This window comes from Lycorma delicatula, chromosome 8, assembly GCF_047948215.1.
Source record: "Lycorma delicatula isolate Av1 chromosome 8, ASM4794821v1, whole genome shotgun sequence".
In the NCBI taxonomy this organism is placed as follows: Eukaryota; Metazoa; Arthropoda; class Insecta; order Hemiptera; family Fulgoridae; genus Lycorma; species Lycorma delicatula.
The window spans coordinates 130,324,684-130,350,007 of NC_134462.1; the positions used below are offsets into that span (position 1 = coordinate 130,324,684).

Below are 25,324 nucleotides of genomic sequence, written 5' to 3' on the forward strand. Positions count from 1 at the left end.
AACAATAAAAATTAACATATAAATCTTGAATGTGAAATGTCAAACCTAAGTAAAAAAAAATAGTTTTCTTCAGTTGGAGATGTGTGTGTACGCAGTCTTTCATTGGCTTCAAATTATGAATAATATTTCTATTATGTTAAAAATATATTCACTAATAATAAAATCATTAAAACAACAAAAGCACGATCAACAAGTCAGTGTGAATGAAGAAAATATTATTTTATTTTATTACTTAAAGTAATATTCAAAATACTAGGTATAATTTCATTGTTTATTAAAATATACAGAAGATTGTACTATAAATTGAATGAATTAATTGGACTTGGTCAATGAATCGGTCTTCAAAATCAAACAGTGAAATTAAGTAAACTACATTTTATCATGGAATTTAAAACAGTTACGCTCAGCCAACATTGATGCAAATAATATATATTTCAGGCACATGCTTGGGCTCAGGTTTATTTATATAACCCACCAGGTTGACCTAGTGGTGAACTCATCATCGCAAATCATCTGATTTCAGGGCAGTCTACCGCCACGACACTCCAGAGCGATCGTGGTAATGCTTTAAGGCTGTACCAGTCGCTCTGGGGATGTTTAAAAAATAATCCATTTTCCAGGTTTTATTAGACAAATTAAAAAAGAAAACTGCATGGGTTACATAAACATAGTACTATTATAATTATGAAATTCGGCAGCTCTTTAAGTTTGTACCACTGGTGCTTCCCTAGTTCCAAAGATTGTTGCTGCTAAGCTTTTTACAAATCATAAAATCAAAATCTTTATGAAACAAATCAGATTTTATAAAATAATTTATTATTTGGTATTATTATTTTTTTTTTTTTTCAGTGTATCAACTACAGGTATGCTTGCTGGTATTAAAATGTCCCATGCAGCTGTTACATCATTATGTCGATCAATGAAGTTAGCTTGTGAATTATATCCGTCACGACATATTGCTCTCTGTCTGGATCCATATTGTGGTTTAGGATTTGCGCTTTGGTGTCTCAGCAGGTATTTAAAAATTTCTTATATATTCTGTTGTTAATATTATAAAAAAAATTGTGAAAAAGGAAGGTAAAGAAAGAAATGTATGTATGGATTCAATAAAGCAAGCTTCTAATGTTTGAGCACAATTAAATTCTTTTAAATGCTTCAAACTCAAAATAAACATTTATATTCAGTACTGTAATAATTATATTTGTGTATTGGGACTAAAACATTCCATGTTATTGTATAAATTTTTTAATGTTAAAAACATAATTGGATTAAATGAACATGAACATAATTTATAAAAAACATTACAAAACATAATTTAGCATTAAAACCTGTGTATTTAAAAAAAATTTCATATTTTCTTTGTAGTTGTATTAACTAGCAGATCTGTTAGTGAAATTGTTTTTTCTTTTATACTATAGTGAATTTATAAACAAGATTTATATAGTCTCTTTTATTATTGTTCACTATTGTATGTAATCAGTTTTTTTAATATTGCAGACAGATTTCTGAAATTTTAAATACTGTTCTGTGTTGAGCTAGTCAGTAAATTTACACGTATAATGTAATTAACTCTGGTATTTATTGTGCGAATAGTGTATTAACATTGTTACTTTAAGAATTTTTTAAATTGTAATTTTTAATTTGATGAAATAACCATCTACTGTTCTTTACATCTGCTTTTAGATTTGTATAATTTTCTGACTAAACTATGACACCCGTTAACCCACTGGGTTGATCTAGTGGTGAACGCGTCTTCACAAATCAGTTGATTTCAAAGTCAAGAGTTCTAAGGTTCAAATCCTAGTAAAGGCTGCCGATCTAGTATTCAAATCCATATAACTTTTATAGAGATTTCAATAGTAGATCGTGGATACCGGTATTCTTTGGTGGTTGGGTTTCAATTAACCACATATCTCAGAAATGGTCGACCTGAGAATGTACACGATTACACTTCATTTACACTCATACGTATCATCCTCAGAAGTACTCCTGATGATGGTTCCAGAGGCTAAACAGAAAAAAAATACTATGACGCATTAAAAAGCACTTCCTTACTTGTGACTGTTAAACTAGAAGCTGTCAGTCCTATTCACAAAAGTGAGAATTTTACTAATATAGACTGTAATCAAAGTGCAATTATTTCAGGTGATTGAAAACAGGATCACATAAAAATAAAATTATGGCAAAATATTTCTTGTTACAATACAGCTTGATTTACTTTGATTATTTTTCAGTAATCAAATTTTTTTATTAATGTGAGGGTCCCACACTCCTTATTAACCTGAATTAGCAATTAAAACTATCATACTTTGTTATATTTGTACTAATCACACAGCATTATTACTAGGAAGAGATCAGATTACTAGATAATATCAACATAGTTTTCAGAATCTAAAACATAACTATTTGTAAAGTTAATAATTTTTTTATCAATTTTTTTTTACTAACTGAATATTTTGTTGCCATTAAATTTTCAACTTTTTTTAAAAGGTCAAGGAGATGAGGCTGCTGAGCAAGATCACCCTCAGTATCTCGAGTTTTCGCCCAATTAAGGTCTTACTTTTCTTAGACACATTTGTTAACAATTAAAAAAAAATATTTGCAAAAGGAAGTTTTCAGAATCACACCCCACTCAAAAAAATACTAGAATTAACAATAAATAAAAACAATTAATATTTAATCGAATTGAACGTAAAGTGGAGAACAAGAAAACACACAAAATTACATCAATTTTTGCTGTAACTCTGCTATTTGGTAACCAACTTTAAAAAATGTCATTTTGTTCAAAGTAAAAGGCTTAATATATGAGCAAATAACATAAATTTTGATAAAATTAATATTTACATAGATATAACAGATTGAAAAATAAACATGGCCACCATTTTAAAATTTACGAAGGTATAATTTAATTATTGATTTTTTGCTAATTTTAAAACTTTTTTTACCAAGACACTTACCAAATATTAATGTGATTTGTCTATCCAAACTTGAGATATAAATTTTTATATAAAAATAACAAATTGGCAGACATGGGAAGAATGAAGGAGTAATCAACATTTTTCCTAAGGATATTTTTTATTTAGTTTTATAAGTAGAATCTGAAAAAGTACAGCCAGCCCATCATTTTAGAAACACTCTGTATAAAACAGTTTATTTACAGAGTTGTGTTCCATGAAACACAATCAAGTGTTTAAAACTTTTTATGTAGAAAAAACAATATTATGAGTACTGAAAGTTAATTACAGTTTTTCCTCTGGAGATTTCTACAGAAAAAAGTTAATTATTCATTTAATTATATATTTAAATAATGTAGCTTAGTTTATAATATTATCAGTTCTTAGTGAACAGCTTTTCTTGTTGGAGAAAACACGTAAAATTCCTTTTGAGTGTTACTATCAGAATCATTAATCAAAATGAATTCTGGTAATATTACTATATATACATTAATCCAAGTTAGTATTAATCTCTTAAATTAATGTTGTAAAACTATAGAAATTAATAGTATGATGTTAATGAATTAGTTATTTCAATGGAGGAATTTTGTAATGTACCAAGTAGGCTGTTGAACATATTTAAATTAATAGTTTCTGGAAAAAAATCTTGTTAAACTTCTTAACCAATAAATTAGATCTAATCGTAATAATTTGTTATATAATAAATTATCTAGTAAGTTTTTGTTTATTTAATTAGATGGCAATTGCAATCTGCTCAATTATATTGCACTACAAAATTTTGGTGGTATTATATTCAGTCTGCTTTAAATAAAATTTACTGTTTTGTGAAAACATAACTGGTAAAATTTGTAGCAATATCCCACGTGTAGAAATTTATTTTGTTAACTGATAACTTGTTTATATTTGTAGTTAAACAATTCTTAATTCTTATTGATTGCTTCTTTTTTGTTTCAGTGTTTATTCAGGACATCATTCAATATTAATACCTCCTTCAGAGGTTGAAGTAAATCCAGCACTTTGGTTGTCAGCTGTTAGCCAGTACCGTGTTAGAGATACTTTCTGTTCCTATGGTAATTTAAATTTCATGTTTTTTTATCATGTAAGACTTGTACAAACATAAATACAAACCTCATGAATTTTATCATCGACTACGGCTTATCTATGACTGGAGAAGTCTGGTCAAAGTATTGGAATTTTCACCCGTACTTTGCTATGTTTCAGAAAATATTAATTAAGTAAGAATTTACTATAAAACCTGACTTAAGGTGTACAATAAGAGTGTGTTAAAATAATATGTTTTAATAAAAAAAGAAATGAGAAATCATGTTGTGTAGTAGTTTTGACCTCCTATTGTAATGTTTTTGTAGTAATCATGACTGTAATTATAGTATTGAGACAAACAAAATTACAATTAATTTTTCTTTTACTTATCACATGAAAATTATCAACATTAACAACATTCATCAAAAATTATCAAAAAAAAAAAAAATTAAACTAAACCCTAAAAAAAATTAACTTGAACCTATGTATAACCGCAAATGCTGGTACATGTTTTAGTTCTAAAAAATGTAACTTAACTTAAAAAATTAATTTTTAAAAAACTAAGCACTAAAAATAAAATATAAATCATTAAGGATAAAATCTCTGCAAAAATTTACATGCATTATAATCTTAAAGACAAATTTAAAAACAAAGGTCAAATTGTATAAATAAAAAAAAAGAAAGGACCAAATAAATAAACTAAAATGAACAGATAAACTGCAGATACTGGCTGCATCTGAGGAAAGTAACCGTTAAACAAACATTGTGGGAATATGAAGTTGTAGAGAAAAATTCTTTTTTAAATAACTCTAAATTTAAATTTAAAACCCTCATGCCGCTCTCTACAATGTAGAAACCACTACCCTGCATACAAAACATTACAGGAAGCAGTTTAATTAATCTTGGTGAGTTGGGTTAAACATATACCTTTCATATTGTTATCGTCCAGAGTACTTGAAAAAATTATAGTGTGATTATATAGTTCTGATAATAGTGTGTCTAAAAATTTGAAGTTAATATTTAGTTGTAAAATAATTACAAGAAACATACGATTGTGTTACAATTATAGGAGTACAGCGAGAGGCTGCTGGATCCATACAGATGCAGCTATCGGTTTGGTAGGACTGAAATAAGTTGAAGTTTGAATAATTCTCAGATTTCCTATTACTTAGTATAAAAAGTAAAATATGTTTAAACAATTTGTGATTTTGGCTGTTACAATAGCCGCATTGTACATTATATACTCATAATAAAATTATTTTTTAATTTTCATATTCAGGTGTGATGGAATTGTGTACAAAAGGTTTGGGATCATCAGTTAATCAATTAAAATCACGAGGTGTTAGTCTTGCTTGTGTCAGAACTTGTGTCGTAGTTGCAGAAGAAAGACCCCGTATCAATTTATCAACAAGCTTTTCAAAATTATTTTCTGCTCTTGGTCTCAGCCCACGTGCTGTATCAACTAGTTTTGGTTGTCGTGTCAATGTTGCCATATGTTTACAGGTATATAATTTTTATTTTTTTTTTATTTTTCATGTAACCAGTATATGTATTTAATTATATGTTGTTTGTGGTTTCATTATTTATTATTTTTTTTACTTTCTGGTGTTAGTTCTCACTTGTATTATCTGGAAGAGAACCCTCCTTAAAAACTAAAAAATTTATTTATACAAAGAATGTTTCATATTTTTTATGAATTAAATCTTCTGTTATTATTTTTTTTAAAATATATCTCCTGTGAATAAATCACAAAAAATGTTTTTGATGGTGGAAGGAAGAAAATAGTTTCTAATTTAGAAATGTTTTCTGAAAGTAGTATAGGTTTATTTGGTTTAATTTATATATTTAAATATTTCCTCAGATATTAAATCATAAAAAACTATTTTCCCTAGAGGAGATTAGAACTCTGTTCTCCATTTAAATTTAAGAAGGAAATTTCCAAAGAAAGTCAATTCAAATTTAATTATTTTAAAAATCATTTGAATTTTGCCTTTTTACTTCCTTATATGAAGTAAAGGAAATATTCAAAAATAGTTTTTCGAACATGGAACCGTTTGGTATAATAACTATTATATATAATTTTAAAAACAGCTTACTAAATTCCAATTTCCAATTTCGAGTGCTTTCACTTATAATGAGGAGTATAATTATGATTAACATAAATAAAATTATAATCTTACATATTTAAATTATACATTTATATAACATTTGTCAAAATGATGATCAATTGTTTTATGTGTGTGTATATTTGTAATTTAAATATGTTAGATTATAATTTTATATATGTTAATTCATAATTATACTCCTCTTGAAGATGGCTGTTTTTAAAATTATATGTTAAGGACATTTTTTTATTAAGGTACAATTAAGATCCAGTCCTTTCAAACTTTGTAATGTATATAGAAAACTTTAATTGTTTATATACAGTATGTAGATAGTGCTCGGTATAAAAAGTTACATTCTGAAGGAAATACAGGTGGAGGAGATACAGTGACCCATTTTAAATGTTATATTTAAGCATGAATAATTAGAACTACATGTTATTAGTGTTACTGAATTTGAAAGAACACTTCATACCATTCTGTACAAATGTCCCTTTTTGTAAATTATATTCTTCAGGTGACCACCATTGTTAGCAATGCATTCTTAGGCATGAGCGCACTTACTTGCCATTACATGTTGAGGCCAGAATGTCTCTTGTTATGGCCTCAATTTCAGTGCGAATGTTGTTTTTCAATCCCTGAATATTTTCTGGCTTGTTAGCATACACTTTGGCTTTTGGTAATTCTCACAGAAAAAAAAATCACATGCCAATAAATCGAGCAAACAGGGTGCCAAGTTATATGATCAGACTGGGAAACAAGGTTCTCTGAAAACATTCTAAGGTTGTCATGGATGTTCTTACTGTGTGAGCAGTTGCATTGTCCTGTAACACAATGACTCCATATTGATATTCTTACAGCAGTACATTTGCAGTATTACGAATTATTGCTGTATTTCATAATGATCTGCTTTGATTGCAATAGTGTCACCTGCATCATTCTCAAAAAAATAGGGACCAATAATGCCCTGAGAAGACACTGTATCATATAGTAACTTTTGTGCTATGAAGTGGTGATTCATGAAGCTGATAAAGATTGCGATGCGCTCATTATGTAAAGTTTTTTTTATTTTTATAGCCAGATAAATGAAAATGGGCCTGGTCAGACATTATCAGATTGTTGAGTGTTTATCATCTCCAGAAACTGTGTACAGAAATTTTGATGCGCCTCTATAGATTTCCAGGCAATAATTCTTGCATCTTGTGAAGGTGAAACTAAATATTCAGATGCAACATCCATTGAATACTTCTATATTTGTTACTGGTCTGCAAATGCTGTCAGACTGATTACATTAGACTTTCCTCTAAAGAAGCTCATATTGTTGCAATGTTGTCCATGGTGTGAACCATACGTGGCCTACCACGTGGCTTCTTATTTGAAGTAGATGCTATTGTTCTGAACTGCCTGATGCACCTCGTAATCATCTTCAATGACAGAACTTGTCCATTCCAAGCAATCTCAAAATATTGTTAAAACATAACGCTGCATTCTTATGACACTCATTCTTATCAACACGCTTGAAAGAAAGTTTCAATTACAAATTCGCAATGTCCATTCAACCAGCACTCTATACTAACTGCCAAGGTTATGCAATATGGTGGACAAAAAATGCTTTGAACTGCACTATGCAGTGGCATAAATATCAATTCTGTAGGGAGCTGTGACCAACAATAGTGTAAGATTTAAAATGGGTTATTGTTTCTCCTGCACCTTGTAGAAACGTTTTTCTCCCCTACCAATGAATTTTGTAAAAAAGTATAATTTTTTATTAAATTGCTGATATCTTGGCAATAATGTACCCAGTTTTGATAAATAGTATACTAAAATAAGATTCTGTCTATTTTACTAATTTCATTCAGAGCTATTCTTACAGAACATTATTTAGACATTGACTCTGAATATTTCCTGAAAAATAACTATAAAGTAGCTCTATAAAATAATTATAAAGTATGCTCTTGTCTTAAGCCTTACTGCTTGCTGAATATGAAAATATTGAGATAAATTTATGGCTAAAACTCTTGCCAAAGTTTGATTGAAAAAAAAAATGAAAGTAGCCATACATTGATAACATCATTTGCATTAAATGTGTTTGCGTTAAATCAGCCAAGTGGTTTCTGATTTGTGAACATTGCTACAAACAAATAAATGCATGTACATTCTGATTTATCTGTAAAAATTATACTGAGTATTACTAATTTGTTTCATTATATTTAAAGGGTGCATCCAGTCCTGAACCATCAAGTGTTTATGTAGATCTAAGGGCCTTAAGGAATGATCGAGTATCTTTGGTCGAAAGAGGTAGCCCTCATTCTCTTTGTTTACTTGAATCTGGAAAGCTATTACCTGGAGTTAAAGTTATTATTGCAAATCCCGATACAAAAGGACAGTGTGGTGATTCACATCTTGGAGAGGTAAACTTAATTTTAATCATAAACATTAAATCCTTAGTAAATTTAGTAATTTAAAATTCTCAGATTTAAATTTTCAGTTAAATAATGGTATTGATATTGATTTTTGTAAGGTAAGATCCCAAACACTACAAAACAAATTGTCCTCAATCTGTTGAGGTACTTGAGTGGAAGTGATTCCAGATTTTTGAAGTCTCTTTTCTGGAAGTATTGATAGTTCTGATGTGGGTAGAAAGATTCTGTAGAATTTTCCTAAACCTTTTTAATTTTCTACAGAAGCTTTCTGAAATACTTTTGGAGATTTGTAAGATTCAGAGTTACTCTGAAACTAGGCTAGTTTTTGGTAACTCATAATAAGCCTTAAGGCTGAAATATTTTTTGGGAAGAACATGTTTCAGTTCCTTGTAACAGGAGCATAATTATTTATTTATGATTTATTATTTTTTAATCAGATTTATCCACTTGTTAACATTGAATATGTATTTTTTTTTTTTTTAATAAATAAGTAAGAAAATATCATTTTTAAAGAATTAGATTAGGTCATCCTAATTTTAATATAATAAAAATTAAATGATTTATTTTTGTCATAGCAAAAATTTACCATTTTTGTATTCATTTTATAATATTTAAATTTTACTCATTTTAAAATTTATTTTGTGTGTTTTTGTAGATTTGGGTACAGTCACCTCATAATGCAAGTGGATATTTCTCAATTTATGGCGATGAAAGCGAATATGGAGAACATTTTAATGCACGTTTAGTTACTGGTAGTACTGGTGAAGTATATGCAAGAACCGGTTATCTTGGTTTTCTTCGTCGAACTACTACACAGGGTGAAACTGCACCACAACTACCTGGATTACAAAGTGAAGTCACTGACTTAGCAGATTTATCTTCACAACCTGGTTTTACTCCTGGTGGACCTGGAGAGTCTCCTGGTAAGTTAATTATAGTGTTATGCACACACATGCATATGTGTGTGTTAAGTGAAGTGTAGTTACAATTTTCAGTATCTGTAGTTAAAAATGTACGTTACATCAAAAAGAGTTCTTTGTTTATGAGAATATTTTATTTTTAGGCAATCTGCTAACATCATTTAGCAGATATTGCATAATTTTATCATTTAAAGTAAAATTAAAAATTAAAATTGTACATTTATTTTTGAACTGAAAAATAAATAAAATAAAATTTGAAATTGAAGTTAACTGACATGATGTTACATTTTTATTAATGTATAACTTATTTTATTAATTGACAATCAACTATTTTGAACATAACAATTTTAACTTCAATTTAATTATAATTATACATAAAAAATTATATACATGAATATTAAATTAATAACTTCAAATAATGACGATGGAGAAGTGACTACGAAAGCGTTTGGATACTTACATTAAAAATTGTTGGTAAGTGGAAATGTTATTTTATACAAAATGACAGAAAAATGTTTTCAGAACATATGACGTAATTACAGATCCTTGTTCATTTTAAGTTATACTAAGTTTTTTCTCAGGATCTTATTTGATCACTTTTATATGTTTTTCAACCCGTTCTTTTAAAAGGACAGTCAGAAGTGCATGGGCATACATCTCTTGTACCTTACCATGTGTTAGATTTGTCAGGTAATTATTACCATTGCTATTCTTTTTCAATCATTTGTCTTTTAATCAAATTGTTGATTATTGTATTTAGAACGAAGCATTGTACTAATTATATTACATTCTTGCTGATGAATCTGAGCGTTTAATAATTTATTTTAATATTATGATAAAATATTGATTAATATTATATTTTGAATATTGATTAAAATATTATTTTTGTTTCCCAGTCACTTATGCAATTTTATTTCATTATAACTGACTTTTGAAAATGGGAAGAAAACCACAGTAAAGTGTCTACTTAACTTATTATTTAATCTTGACAATTACGCCAAGGTTAAAACTAGATTTTTGAGTCAATGGACACAAAGTCAGGTTGATTTTGTGTGTGAAATGTGCAATTAAAGATTCTAAAAATATGCCCTAATAATTGCTTGATTCTTTTCATTGCCTACTTCCATTTTGATAATCTTTCAAAAACAGTTTTCCAGTTATTTTGAATTAAAAGAAATGTCAAATCAATCTCATCTTGTAGTGGTAGCAACAAGTTTATTACGTGTGTCCTTAGAATTTTGCCACTGCATTTATTTTCTTGGGACAATGCAATAAATCACTTCATAATATAATTTCAATAAGTGTTTTAATTTTTGCATTTTAATATCGCTCAGTTTATTTGCTGTAAGTTTTCAAAACTTCAAATGACCTCTTCATCAGTAAACTACTATTATATTTCAAATGAATTTTCATCTACTGATACTTAGAAAATCAATTGCTTTTAAAGTCATCAGGCTTTCACTTAAAACTTTGTTAAAATTGACTGTAGGAATATTTAACTCTTCTTTACTTCATACCAGCTGTTAATTGTCCATCAAGTAGGATCATAATTAACATGTTTATTTTAGTTCTGAGGCAAAATCTCTTCATCATCTTCTACATAAATATTACATTGCTCAAACTAAGCCTCTGTAAAATTCAACCAATAATAATTTTTTTGAAAGGTTTATAAGGCTATTTAAAAGGGTAATGATTCACTAATCTATGCTAAAGCAATAGCAGTATCACAAAAAGTGGTGTACATGTTTAAAAAATAGAAAAATTAAATTACTATTTTAATAATAATAATAATCTATTAATTACTATCAATAGATGATTTTAAAGGGACTGAGATTGAGTGCCGCCATTTTGGAAAATGGTTGTGCTTTATAAAGGAAAGTGCACAATAATACTGTGTGTTTGAAAATGAATATCAGAGTTTTAAGTCTGTGTAATATTTCTCTAGTTTCACATACACTGGTTAATTATATATGAAATGAAAGAGCAACTCAAAATAGTTTTAACATCCATATCACTTATGGCTGTTATAAGCTCTAAAGCCTACAGATTATGGTTTGCGTGCTAGCTTCGCAAATGAAATGATGAACCGTAACATTGAAGATTTTCTTTATCATGTCATATTTAGTGACGAATCAACAACAATGAAAAAGTAAACACTCATAATGTGCATATCAGTGGATCAGAAAATCCTCATGAAATATTGCAGTGTGAACGAGACTTCCCAAAACTGGATGTTTTTTGTGCCATATCCTGACACCAAGTTTATGAGCCGTTCTTTTTCGCAGAAACAAGTGTGTCTGAATTGAACTATCTTCTTGATATGCTGTAACTATGGCTCTTTACTTAACTGCAATAAAAAGCACAGAACTTTATTTGGCAACACGATGGTGCGCCGCCTTCTCACTAGCATAACGACCCTGATTGCAGGATCAGTCGCTGGGAACCAGATGACAGGGCTTGTTTGCCATGGTCTCCACATTTGCCTGATCTGACCTTGTGCGATTTTTTTTTTTTCTTGGGGTCTATAAAGGATCAATTGTATGTGCCATCATTACCAGCTGACCTACCCTACTTAAGACACATGGTTGAAGCAGCTGTCTCATCAATTACTCCAGACTTGCTGTTTAAGTACGGGATGAACTCTCCTATTGGCTGGTTGTATGCCGTGTGACAAATACTGCTCAGATTGAATACTTATAGGAAAAACTGTTTGAGTTGCTCTTTCATTTCATGTGTAATTTATTATTGTATAATCTATCTAAAACTTAATAAATATTACATAACTTTAAAACCCCAATATTCATTTTGAAATACACAGTATTAGGAGCAAAGTTTAAATGCAACAGGAAATTTAACATAATGAAACACAATAATTAATTACTTAACAGTCAAGTTGAACTTCTACTTGTTTACTTATAATTGACACTATGTCTATTGCAGCTCAAATCTTGCTGATTCAAATGTAGCTTAACACATTGAACGCTAATGACTTGTTGAGCCATCTTACTGAACTCTGCCAAGGGACTGATGACATGTTATTTGTCAGATGTCTATAATATTTTATATTACTATTGTTTGAGCTCAGGCTTAGTCTTGGATTAGTTTATGTTGTGCTGTCACTTGGAAAGGTTTTGTCAGTGCTATTGTTAAAGTAATCCGTGATTATCTCACTCTGGCAATTTTTAACTTTTTTTCAAGTGCTCATTTTATCTTCATGATCTCTATATTTCATGTAATAATTAAAGTTTATCTTTGTTTCCTTTATGTAAAAAAAAATATTAAAATAGTATTAAATAATTATAAAATATTATTTCAACCATGCTGATCAGATGATGCTTATAGTAACTGTGCTTACTAACAAATCAAAAGAAAAACCTTAAAGTGCTATAAGAAGCTGGCGGTCCGCATTTTGCACTTAACATTCACCAATAATTAATTCCTATCTAAAAAAAAGTTTCCCGCTGCCAATAAGTCTTCATGTGAGTCTCATATATCTGTAATAACATTCATTATATAATAACATATTAGAGCTAAATTGTGAAAAACATTAATACAACAGATGACATATTAATGATCATACAAGTTTTTTACGGACATACAGCTCAGGATTAATGAATATAAATGTTTTCCTGCAATATTCCTACTTTACCTAAGTTTAATGGGTTCTCCTCATTGGTTACATTTGAAATGTATCAGAACTTGTTAGCTACATTACTCCATTAGCAGTATAGTTTGGTTAATTATGTTGTATTTTTTTTATAGACGTATATTTTTTATTAATGTTTTCGTCGTTAAAAAATGTTGCTTTTTGTGTATATATGAAGATTATATTTAAGTGAATATAAATTTTTTTTCACAGAATTGCATGATGCAGTTTTTGTTGTTGGAGCCTTGGATGAAACTGTCATGTTAAGAGGTATGCGTTACCACCCAATTGACATAGAGAACAGTGTAATGCGATGCCACAAGAAAATTGCTGAGTGGTAAGCATATATAGTATTTTATATAATGCATGAAATTCATTTATTTTATGAATTTTTATGTTTGGTGTAAGAATTCTCAAGTAAGATTTTTAATTCTTTCAAGACAGCTCATGCACCTGTTTTAATCTTCCAGACTGACATTTTTCACTTTTTTGTCAAAAAGTCATACCAGATTTACTTTTTAACTTTTATGTAACTTTTTTACATAAAATTAAAGCCCAGAACTTGGTGTTTCTACTATATTTAAATATTTAAAGCACCTTAGGTTTCAACTTTTTCCAAGTTATTTATTGAATAATGCCATGTTTTCCCTATTTTAAAAATTTTTTACATGAACTAGTAAGAAAAAAATTATATCATAAAATTTATAATATAAACCTGGCAAAACACACACACACACACACACACACACACACACACACACACACAGACATATATATATATATATATATATATATATATATATATATATATTTATATTTATATTAAAATATAAGTTTTTATTTTTATATTTATATTTTATCTTTATTTTATATATATATATATATAAAATGAAGATAAAATTATAAAACCAAAAAATTCATATATTCAAAAAAGGGTTTTATAGTATTAATATATGCTACAAACAAATAAGTTGTCTTGAAAACTAGTGTTTAGCTGTGAAGAACAGTGGCTTCCCACATAGAGAACAGCTCAATACATTGATTATAGAAAATTAAAAAAATTGTCAATTTTAAATAGTACTAGCAATTCCAATGGAAAGAAAATGGACTGTATTGGTTGATACTGAAGCCGGCAGATGAGTAGCATGCGAAATGGAATCCCAGCACCATATCTCGTCCAGTTGGCCAACTGACAGACTAAAAAACCAGACTGTACCATTCTTTCCTGTTTAGCCTCTGGGAATTACCATTCAGGTAGTACTTCAGGGGATGAATGAGGATGATATGTATGGTGTAAATGAAGTGTAGTCTTGTACAGTCTCAGTTCAACCATTTCTGAGATGTGTGGTTAATTGAAACCCAACCACCAAAGAACACAGGTATTCATGATCTAGTATTCAAATCCATATAAAAGTGATGTGCCATATAAGCCTTTACTAGGAATTGAACGCTAGAACTCTCGGCTTCCAAATCAGTTGACTTGGAAGCACACATTCACCACTAGACCAACCCGGTTGGTTACCACATAGGGCTGTCGATATTGGAAAGTGTTAATAAAAATATATATATATAAAATAGGATTAACATCTTAAGCTAGTAGAATATCTTTGTGTATTCATCAATCTGTTATTTGAACTGGGATAGAAAAGGGGTCTGAATATGAATTAGAGATATAATAAATATTACTTATAAAAGAAAAGATTAGCTTGACTTCAAAATGTGATAGTCATAGATATGCATGCTGTAGAGGAATAAAATAAAAATAAAATAGAAGAAATAAACAGAATAAGGATAAAATAAACAGATAGATAGTAGTTTAACATTCCATTTATAGAATTCCTTAAAAATTAATAAGCCTGTTTCATTGCATGTAAATGTAAGTTAACAATAATTTTCTTAGTGTAATAAGATAAATATTGTAAGAATACTAACGTAAAGAAGGCATAATTATTAGTAAAACACATCACTATCACAGTGGTGCATGTAGTATGCTCTTATTATTTCTTCTGTATATCATATACAGAAATATAAATTTCATTTGCAGTTGTTAATGTTCTAATGTTATCTATTGCTCTGTTTCAGTGCTGTGTTCACTTGGACCAATCTTCTTGTCGTCGTAGTTGAATTAGATGGTAATGAGAGTGAGGCTCTTGATTTAGTGCCTCTCGTAACATCAGCAGTACTTGAAGAACATCATTTAATAGTTGGTGTCGCAGTTGTCGTTGATCCAGGAGTAGTACCAATTAATTCTCGTGGTGAGAAACAACGAATGCATCTACGAGATGGCTTTTTAGCCGATCAGCTTGATCCAATTTATGTTGCTTACAATATGTAAAGCATTAGAACAAATGAAGTGCCATCGTATTATGATCAAATTGTATTTCATTATTTGTTATATTTATATTATTATTATTATTATATTATTATAGTTACAGTTATGTATAGAAACTTGTGATTAAGTATTTTTTTTTAGTGATTATTGTAACCAGTATAACAATTAATAATAAAAATTAAAATTAAACTATTGAGAAATCAATATGAAAGAAAATGGTGATAATGTTAATTTTTTTAAGTGATAAGAGAGAACATAGCCACAGTTTCATGAATTTCTTACTTTTTTTTAATTAAAAAAAGATAACATAATGACTGTTGCCCACTATATATTAAATTATAGCAAATAAATATTTCATTAATTTTTAAGGTATAAAAAAGCATATTGCTAATTACATTATATAAACAGCATTATTTGAACATATTAAAAAAACTGAATGTGTATTTATTTATATATTCAGTTTATAATGGTAATAATAAATTAAGATAGGATTAATAATTATTACTATTATTAAAAGTAATTAGTATTAGTTTTTATCATTATTTAGACAGTGTAAAAGTTTACATTTGTATATGTATTGTGTACAGTAAGTAAATAAATAATTTGTGTTATGTAAATAAATTTAAAAAATAAAATTGATAATGTATGTATTCATTTAGTTAATATTTGTTAGGTATATTATTTAAAATAAACTAATCGTAAACTAATAATAAAATTATTTTATTATTAAAACTTAATTATTATTCATTTTATTGTCATTAAAAACAAATATTTTTTAAAAATATATATTACATCACAAATATAAATTTTGAAAATTAATAAAAATATTATTTATTGTTTCCTTTCAAAAAAATTACTTGTTCTTTTTCATTTTTTTTTTACTTGATGTAATGTACCTTACTGAAACTCATTTACATTTATGTAAGTACTTTCATGTTGTTTTTCTTCCTGCTTAATTTCTGATTATCCATTTTATGGTTACGTATAAATACATTTTACTACTTTCTTCCTGTATTATACATGATTTAAAATTAAAACATTCTCCTTTTATTCAAAAAATGTTTTTTCATAACAAAGTTTTATTTTTAAAGGATTAACTTCTGCATCTAGCCTATTTAATATAATACACTTTTTTATAGTTACTATACCGGGCGTAGTATTTACTGCAGTTTATGTATTGATTCCACGTTACTGTGATTTCATCCACTGTATATACTGTGCTTTACCATTTTTTATAGGTATTTGGTAATTTTTAATCCACAATGGGAATTATGTTGCGTGTTTGAAATTATTTTGAGTATGCTCAGTAATGATTCAACCCTTGTCAAAAGTAGAAAAAACCTCAGAAAGTAGGGCAGCATCATATATAGTGTGCAATAGCTCTGTAAAATTGACAATATGCAGTATACTTTGTGATCTCCACAAAATATTTTAATTATTATGCAAATAAAATTTCAGTTTCACTAAAAATGTCACTAGAATCTTAATTAATAGTTATAAATATCTTACATGATATCTACGTGTTGATTTAAATATTTATATTTGATTAGAACCTGTAAATGTGTGATTTTTTTTTAATTTGCATTACTTGTTTTGCCGATAAGCATATCCCTGCAGTAATTATTTTTATTTCTTTTTAGTCTCCTTTTTATTTTTTATATTGTAGTATGTCCTTTCTTTTGGCTTCCTTCAATTAATTGAATTAATATTCAAATAATAATCCCATTGCTTTCAGAAATTATCATATGTATAATTATTCTTTTATTACTTTTTTAATTTCTGAATAAATATTGTATGAAATGTATTTGTTTTAGTTATTTAATGAATACCTTTTTTGTTTATGTTTTTGAAAATTTAGAAATGTTTTCTCTTTCAAAATTTACTTTCCAAAAATTAATATAAAATTATTTTTATGCTTTAAATGAAAATTGAGATTATTAGGAAAATCTATTAAAAAAAATTTATATTATTTTAATAACTTAATGTGAAGAACTTTAATAACTTTAATGTGAAGAAAACGTTATTATTTTGAAGGTTTACGTAATTTATTTATAATATTAAAATAATTCCTTTGCGAGTTATGCGATTTACTGTTAATATATTTTCATTCATTTTTGCCATCTATGACATAACAAATTTGTGTGTTAATGCTTTTAATATTTTACAATAAAATTCATTTTTTTAGTTATATTTTTAATGAAAAAAATTATCAGAAAAAAAATAATTTTATCAGACGACAAACATAAAAGCAAGAAAAAAATCCAGTGTAGAGGTGGCAATAAAAAAATACCATAAGTAAATATTTTATAAGTAAAATAAAAATAAATAAATTTTATAAGTAAAATACCATATCATAAGTAAATATTTTCTAACTTGCCAGCGTAGGAGGATGATGAGATTATTCATCGCTGGGTTCCTTTTTATTGGCAATATTTTTTGTGTACTATTGTTTATATTTCATTGCATGTGAAGTTTTTTTTGCAGTGGAATGTATTTGACATGTTATTGACAAGGAAGAAAGAATACTGATTATTTTTATATTTGTATAAAATTCTTAATCCTCTTGTTCATCATTTTTCTATATGCTCAAAAGCCTTTTTTCTGATTTTACTATACCATTAGAATATAATTTAAAGAAAAATATATTCTGTATGAGCATGCTTTTTAGTAATAGGATGACTGTCAATTTATGTTTAACAGCTGATAAATTACCCTTCCAGTTGAGAAAAGAGCTATTCTGACAGGTGGACACTTTAAAATGAATTTTTATAGCCTACATCTGCAATAATAATTATTTATGTTTATTTATGCATGTTAAACATTAAATTTCTTTCTTTATAGTGAATTTCTTTGATAGTTGTTATTATTTGTATAAGTTAAATTCATTTTTTTTTAAATACGATAATTTTTCTTTTATTTAAAAAAAAAATCAGAATAAAAATGTATAAATTGTTTGGTTGTGTGCAATAAAATTAATTGTAATTTAAGAGAATTCTCAACATATATATCAATAAATTTGCATTGTGAATATATATATATATATATATATATATATATATATATTTTACTTAGATTATACTATTTTGTTTTTAATTTAATTTTACAAAGCTTTCTGCTCCTTTGAAGGTATTGGAATGACCTTTGATAATAATAACCTTCATAATATTATTGAGTAAATCAAAAGTCTGGCAATGCTTAAAATAAACATTTAAATCATTTTATTATTTCATAAAAATTTTTTTTAGTTTTATTATTTGTGTATATTGTAAATTAAATTATAATTTACGTAGTATACATACATTTAAATGTATAAATGGTTTGTATTATTTAATAAATAATGTATTGTATTATTTACTGAACAGCCATGTGTTCTTTTGCTAATATTCTTTTTTTTTCTAATTTGCAGCAGAGGAATGGAAATTTTTAATGTTATAATGATATAATTTACTTTAAATTTAGTTGTTTTATATACTATTTACAAATAACTGAATAAACAATTTTTAATACCCTGTAAAAGAGTATTTATGTTAACTATATTCTGCAGCAGCCATTTAAAAAAGATCACTCACAGTTTTAGAACACCAACTGGTTTAATGTTAAAGTTTGGGTCTGTTTCTAAATTTAGAATGATACATTGTACTGAGATTTACATTTGTCAACTTATCTGGAAAACTCAAAGGCTGTGATCGATAAGGTGTGTTTATGTGTGGTTGTATTGGTTATATGTGGTTGTATTAAACTACACTGTAATTTTTATAACATAGTATATCCCCAGTAGTCTAAACATTCTTAGAATTCTGCCTAGGTTTTAAAAATATATATTTACACTCAGGTATTGTATATTTTCATTTAAATGTTATATTAATTTGTAATTACAAAATATACTTTATGCACATGACATATTTAATATTATGTCATGTCTAAGGTAATCCTTAGTAACAGCAGTTCATATTATTAACATCACCCCTCCAGTTTCATTTAATGTTGTGTAAATATTTATTATTCAAGTAGAACACAGATATATAGAAAATAAATAATGACTGGCCATCCAAAATAATTAAAACAGCTATGAAACCCATCTCAAAAGCAAAAAACGAGTGCAGCAGCTATACCTTGGATATAGATTTTTCTATACACTCCGTAATTCAACTTTCTACAGTCTGACAAAGTTTCAGCCTCAGTAAACTAATAGGATATTACTATGTGAAGTTTGAAGAAGAAAAAAGATTTTTGTTACATTAAATTTCAGATTTGGCAAAGTAATTTTATCTTATTTAAAAATAATATGGAAAATATGTTTCTCTGCTGCAATCAGAATTATTTTACTTTTATTTAACATTCCTTTTTATTATTAAGTGAAACTGAAAATGAAATTAAAAAAAATATTATAAATGGATTGCTTGTTGTTTTTTTTTTTGTTTTGGTTATCTCTTTCAATGCCATAAAAATTTGGTAGCCTAGTAAATAAGGGTCTCTTGTTTATTGGATAGCAGGATAAAAAAATATTCTCATTTAAAATAACATTGGAGGAGTGGAATACATATCTAAATACAGAGTTAATTTTTATCAATCTCAAGCAGATGTATGTTTACACAGTTCATTTGCTGCTGCCATCACATCCTTTCAGTAAAGTAGGTATTTTCTTGGTGTTGCGTCGCTTCCTTGCAGCAGAAGAGTGAACTGTTCTTGTATCAGGTAGTATTAGGTTAGTGTGCTACGAGCAACCATACTATACGGCCGAGTCGCCAACTAATGTATCAATATTCTTTTATTAGTAAAGTTATTAGTATCATAGTAGTAGTATCATAGTAGTAGTAGTAGTAGTTAGTGGGTGAATACGGGCTGGGCAAAAGGAATGAAAGAGGGGACCGACTTATAGAATTTTGCACGAAGTATAATTTAGTAATTGCCAACACCCAATTTAAAAATCATAATAGAAGAATATACACTTGGAAAAAGCCAGGCGATACTGGAAGGTATCAGATAGATTATATCATGGTTAAGCAAAGATTTAGAAATCAACTCGTTGACTGCAAAACTTACCCTGGAGCAGACATTGATAGCGACCATAATTTGGTGATAATGAAATGTAGATTGGGGTTTAAAAACCTGAAGAAAAGGTGCCAGATGAATCGGTGGAATTTAGAGAAGCTTGAGGAAGAGGAGGTAAAGAAGATTTTTGAGGAGGACATCGCAAGAGGTCTGAGTAAAAAAGATAAGGTAGAAAATGTAGAAGAAGAATGGGAGAATGTTAAAAAGGAAATTCTTAAATCAGCAGAAGCAAACTTAGGCGGAATAAAGAGAACCGGTAGAAAACCTTGGGTTTCAGACGATATATTGCAGCTGATGGATGAACGTAGAAAATATAAGAATGCTAGTGATGAAGAAAGTAAAAGGAACTATCGGAAATTAAGAAATGCTATAAACAGGAAGTGCAAACTGGTGAAAGAAGAGTGGATTAAAGAAAAGTGTTCAGAAGTGGAAAGAGAAATGAACATTGGTAAAATAGACGGAGCGTACAGGAAAGTTAAGGAAAATTTTGGGGTACATAAATTAAAATCTAATAATGTGTTAAACAAAGATGGTACACCAATATATAATACGAAAGGTAAAGTCGATAGCTGGGTGGAATATATTGAAGAGTTATACGGAGAAAATGAATTAGAAAATGGTGTTATAGAGGAAGAAGAGGAAGTTGAGGAGGATGAAATGGGAAAAACAATACTGAGATCTGAATTTAAGAGAGCATTAAAAGATTTAAATGGCAGAAAGGCTCCTGGAATAGACGGAATACCTGTAGAATTACTGCGCAGTGCAGGTGAGGAAGCGATTGATAGATTATACAAACTGGTGTGTAATATTTATGAAAATGGGGAATTTCCATCACACTTCAAAAAAAGTGTTATAGTTATGATACCAAAGAAAGCAGGGGCAGATAAATGTGAAGAATACAGAACAATTAGTCATGCATCAAAAATCTTAACTAGAATTTTATACAGAAGAATTGAGAGGAGAGTGGAAGAAGTGTTAGGAGAAGACCAATTTGGTTTCAGGAAAAGTATAGGGACAAGGGAAGCGATTTTAGGCCTCAGATTAATAGTAGAAGGAAGATTAAAGAAAAACAAACCAACATACTTGGCGTTTATAGACCTAGAAAAGGCTTTCGATAACGTAGACTTGAATAAAATGTTCAGCATTTAAAAAAAATTAGGGTTCAAATACAGAGATAGAAGAACAATTGCTAACATGTACAGGAACCAAACAGCAACAATAACAATTGAAGAGAATAAGAAAGAAGCCCTAATAAGAAAGGGAGTCCGACAAGGATGTTCCCTATCTCCGTTACTTTTTAATCTTTACATGGAACTAGCAGTTAATGATGTTAAAGAACAATTTTGATTCGGAGTAACAGTACAAGGTGAAAAGATAAAGATGCTACGATTTGCTGATGATATAGTAATTCTAGCCGAGAGTAAAAAGGATTTAGAAGAAACAATGAACGGCATAGATGAAGTCCTACGCAAGAACTATCGCATGAAAATAAACAAGAACAAAACAAAAGTAATGAAATGTAGTAGAAATAACAAAGATGGACCACTGAATGTGAAAATAGGAGGAGAAAAGATTATGGAGGTAGAAGAATTTTGTTATTTGGGAAGTAAAATTACTAAAGATGGACGAAGCAGGAGCGATATAAAATGCCGAATAGCACAAGCTAAACGAGCCTTCAGTAAGAAATATAATTTGTTTACATCAAAAATTAATTTATTAGTGAAACTTGGACAATCGGAGTATCTGAGAAGAAAAGATTAGAAGGTTTTGAAATGTGGTGCTATAGGAGAATGTTAAAAATCAGATGGGTGGATAAAGTGACAAATGAAGAGGTATTGCGGCAAATAGATGAAGAAAGAAGCATTTGGAAAAATATAGTTAAAAGAAGAGACAGACTTATAGGCCACATACTAAGGCATCCTGGAATAGTCGCTTTAATATTGGAAGGACAGGTAGAAGGGAAAAATTGTGTAGGCAGGCCACGTTTGGAGTATGTAAAACAAATTGTTGGGGATGTGGGATGTAGAGGGTATACTGAAATGAAACGACTAGCACTAGATAGGGAATCTTGGAGAGCTGCATCAAACCAGTAAAATGACTGAAGACAAAAAAAAAATCATAGTATGTTCAATTCAAGTGTTTTTATTCTACAGTCCACTATTATTAACTTCAACTACCAACACAGTACATATTGGTCCACCGACTGGATGTTTACCAGTGAAAATACGATCCAGTTTCTTCGAATCATAAATGACTAGTGCTATGATGCTAAGCTTAGACTATCATTCTATCTATTTGTGTAGCTATTTCTATCTATTTGTATTTATGTTGTTATTCAAAGACAATGGCTATGAATTAGGAGCAAATATTCAATAATCTGAATGCTGAATTTTTATATATATATATATATATATATATATATATATATATATACGAAGAATATTACTATTACTACGTATTATGTCCAGATTCCATCGCCGTTACTTCATCGACGTGTCAGGCGTTATTGGTAAGCTGACTGCCACTCTTATAACATTATTATTAATCTGTTAATGCCTGTTTATACTACGTTAATTTAATTTACTATGTATGTATGTATTTTACTATGTATTTAATTTACATCAGTACATACACCTTGCTCATCTCAAATCCTTATGTAACTGCACTTACAAATTACCATTATCAATTTAAAACTACCAAACCTATTTATCATATAAATATATTCCTTTCATTTATCATTATTTCCTCCTTAGTTTATTGTTTGTTAATATTTATTTCTTAACGCAATTATTCAAACTTATTATTGATTATGTCTTGTATTATTCAAACTGACTAAAATGCCAAATACAGATGATGAAATAGGTAATAAGATGCTTACAACAGATTTTGAAACCCAAATGAGACAAAACAGGCGTAAACGAAGTACATTTAAAGGCTCTATTACGCGCATAAAAACATTTGTAGAGTCTTTAGACTTTGAAAAACCAGATCTTGATTTAGTAAAGGTCAAACTGGATCATTTAGAAACAACTTGGCATAAATATGATGAGGTGCAAACACTTTTAGAACTTAACCATGAAAGTGGAAGTGGAAGAAATATTTCTTATTCTTAAATCAAAGTTACAAAAAATCTTTAATTCCAACTGCCATAGATCATTGTCTCCAAGCTCATCTAGTTCGTCTAGAAATTCTAACTGCAGCATCATAAAAATGATAAATCTATTATTCTTCCAAAAATAAATTTGCCGAAATTTAATGGTTCCTATGTAGACTGGTTAATGTTTGGTGAATTTTTCCGTGCAGTAGTTCATGACAACGAAAATTTAACGGTAATTCAATAATTTCATTACTTGACATCATCGTTAACTGATTCCGCTCTACAAATAATCAAAAACTTATCGGTCACAGCTGATAATTATACAGTCGCCTGAAAATTACTCGAAACTAGGTTTGCCAACAAGCGACTCATAGCTTCAAAACATGCTCGTGAAATACTTAATGTTCAGAGTATCCTAAAAGAATCGGCATCTGGCATATCTAATTTTATTGATACAATATCGAGTAATATAAATGCGTTAAAGGCAGTAAAACTCGAGACTAATTATGCAGAATTAGTTTTAGCCCAATTATTTATCCAGCGCTTAGACCAAGCAATAGACCATGCAGTTACTATAGCAAAATCGGAATGTCCTTACTGTAAGCAACCTCATTTACTCTATAAATGTATGAATTTTCTTAAGTTGCCAGTAAATGGTAGAATATCATTCGTCAAAAAAAGCACAGATTATGTTTTAACTGTCTTAATAGTAATCACAATGTCAGAGAATGTTATAATTCTCATTGTTGTAAATACTGTAAGCGTAGACATCATTCAATCTTGCACGACAATGCATTCTCTCAAGTTAAGGAATCTAACACCATTTCTAAGGATGAAACAGAAGACACAGTTAAAGGGGTAGCTCAAGTTGACCCAAATGTATGTAGTAACTATTGCAGTTTAAAGATTCAGAGCGCAACACAAGTTTTAAGCGCAATACGAGTACGTGGAACCTTCCAAAATTCGTAAAATTTGCGCGGATTATCATTTTAACACACCCGGTAATATAGACATATTGATAGGATCTGAATTGTATTTACATTTAATGAAGAAGGGTCAAATAAAGAAAACTGAGAACTTCCCAGTCATTCAAGAAACCACATTAGGTTGGATAGTTGCAGGTAGATTACCATCAACAGATGAAAATGAAAACCCGCCTAAGATAACGTCACTATTTATTAATTCAGAACTAAATATTCAAAATCAGTTAAAACAATTTTGGGAACTGGAGGAGATTAAAACTACTCCTCGCACCAAAGAAGAAAGGATGTGCGAACAACATTTTCTGGAAAATCTCAAGCGAAATCAAGATGGCAGATTCATTGTTAGATTACCCAGATGACAAAACCATACACCCCTTGGCGATTCTTTCGACAATGCGCATCGCAGATTCTTGTTATTAGAGAGGAAATTAAACAAAGTCACTAATCTTAAGGAGGACTATAGCAATTTTATGAAGGAATATCTTGAACTCGATCACATGCAGGTAATTAACCAGGTAACAACCAACAAAAAACGATGCTTTGACATGCAATGATACCTTTGAAAGACCATACTATCTACCACATCACGCAGTATTCAAGCAAACCAGTAGTACCACCAAACTACGAGTCATATTCGATGCCTCAGCTAAGGCTGACAATGGAATATCCCTCAACGACACGCTCATGGTAGGTCCGACTGTGTAGCAAGACTTAATATCGATAGTATTACACTTTAGAACACTTGTACACGCTATGACCGCCGACATTGCGAAA

General features: G+C 28.9%; 1 protein-coding gene across 9 annotated transcripts in view; it reads left to right on the forward strand.

Moving 5' to 3' along the window:
* DIP2 (disco-interacting protein 2) overlaps positions 1–16,211 on the forward strand; it is a 651,591-nt gene extending 635,380 nt beyond the window's left edge. For 3 of the 9 annotated variants that reach the window (XM_075373057.1, XM_075373058.1, XM_075373060.1), the window contains 7 exons: positions 850–1,014; positions 3,909–4,024; positions 5,275–5,498; positions 8,314–8,508; positions 9,176–9,443; positions 13,300–13,423; positions 15,169–16,207. In XM_075373057.1, the coding sequence (XP_075229172.1) occupies positions 850–1,014; positions 3,909–4,024; positions 5,275–5,498; positions 8,314–8,508; positions 9,176–9,443; positions 13,300–13,423; positions 15,169–15,421 (1,345 nt within the window). In that variant the 3' untranslated portion in view covers positions 15,422–16,207. Of the gene's footprint in view, positions 1–849; positions 1,015–3,908; positions 4,025–5,274; positions 5,499–8,313; positions 8,509–9,175; positions 9,444–13,299; positions 13,424–15,168 lie in introns of all 9 variants that reach the window. The other 6 variants (XM_075373055.1, XM_075373059.1, XM_075373056.1 and 3 more) reach the window with 5 other exon arrangements.
* The last annotated feature ends 9,113 nt before the right edge of the window (positions 16,212–25,324 follow it).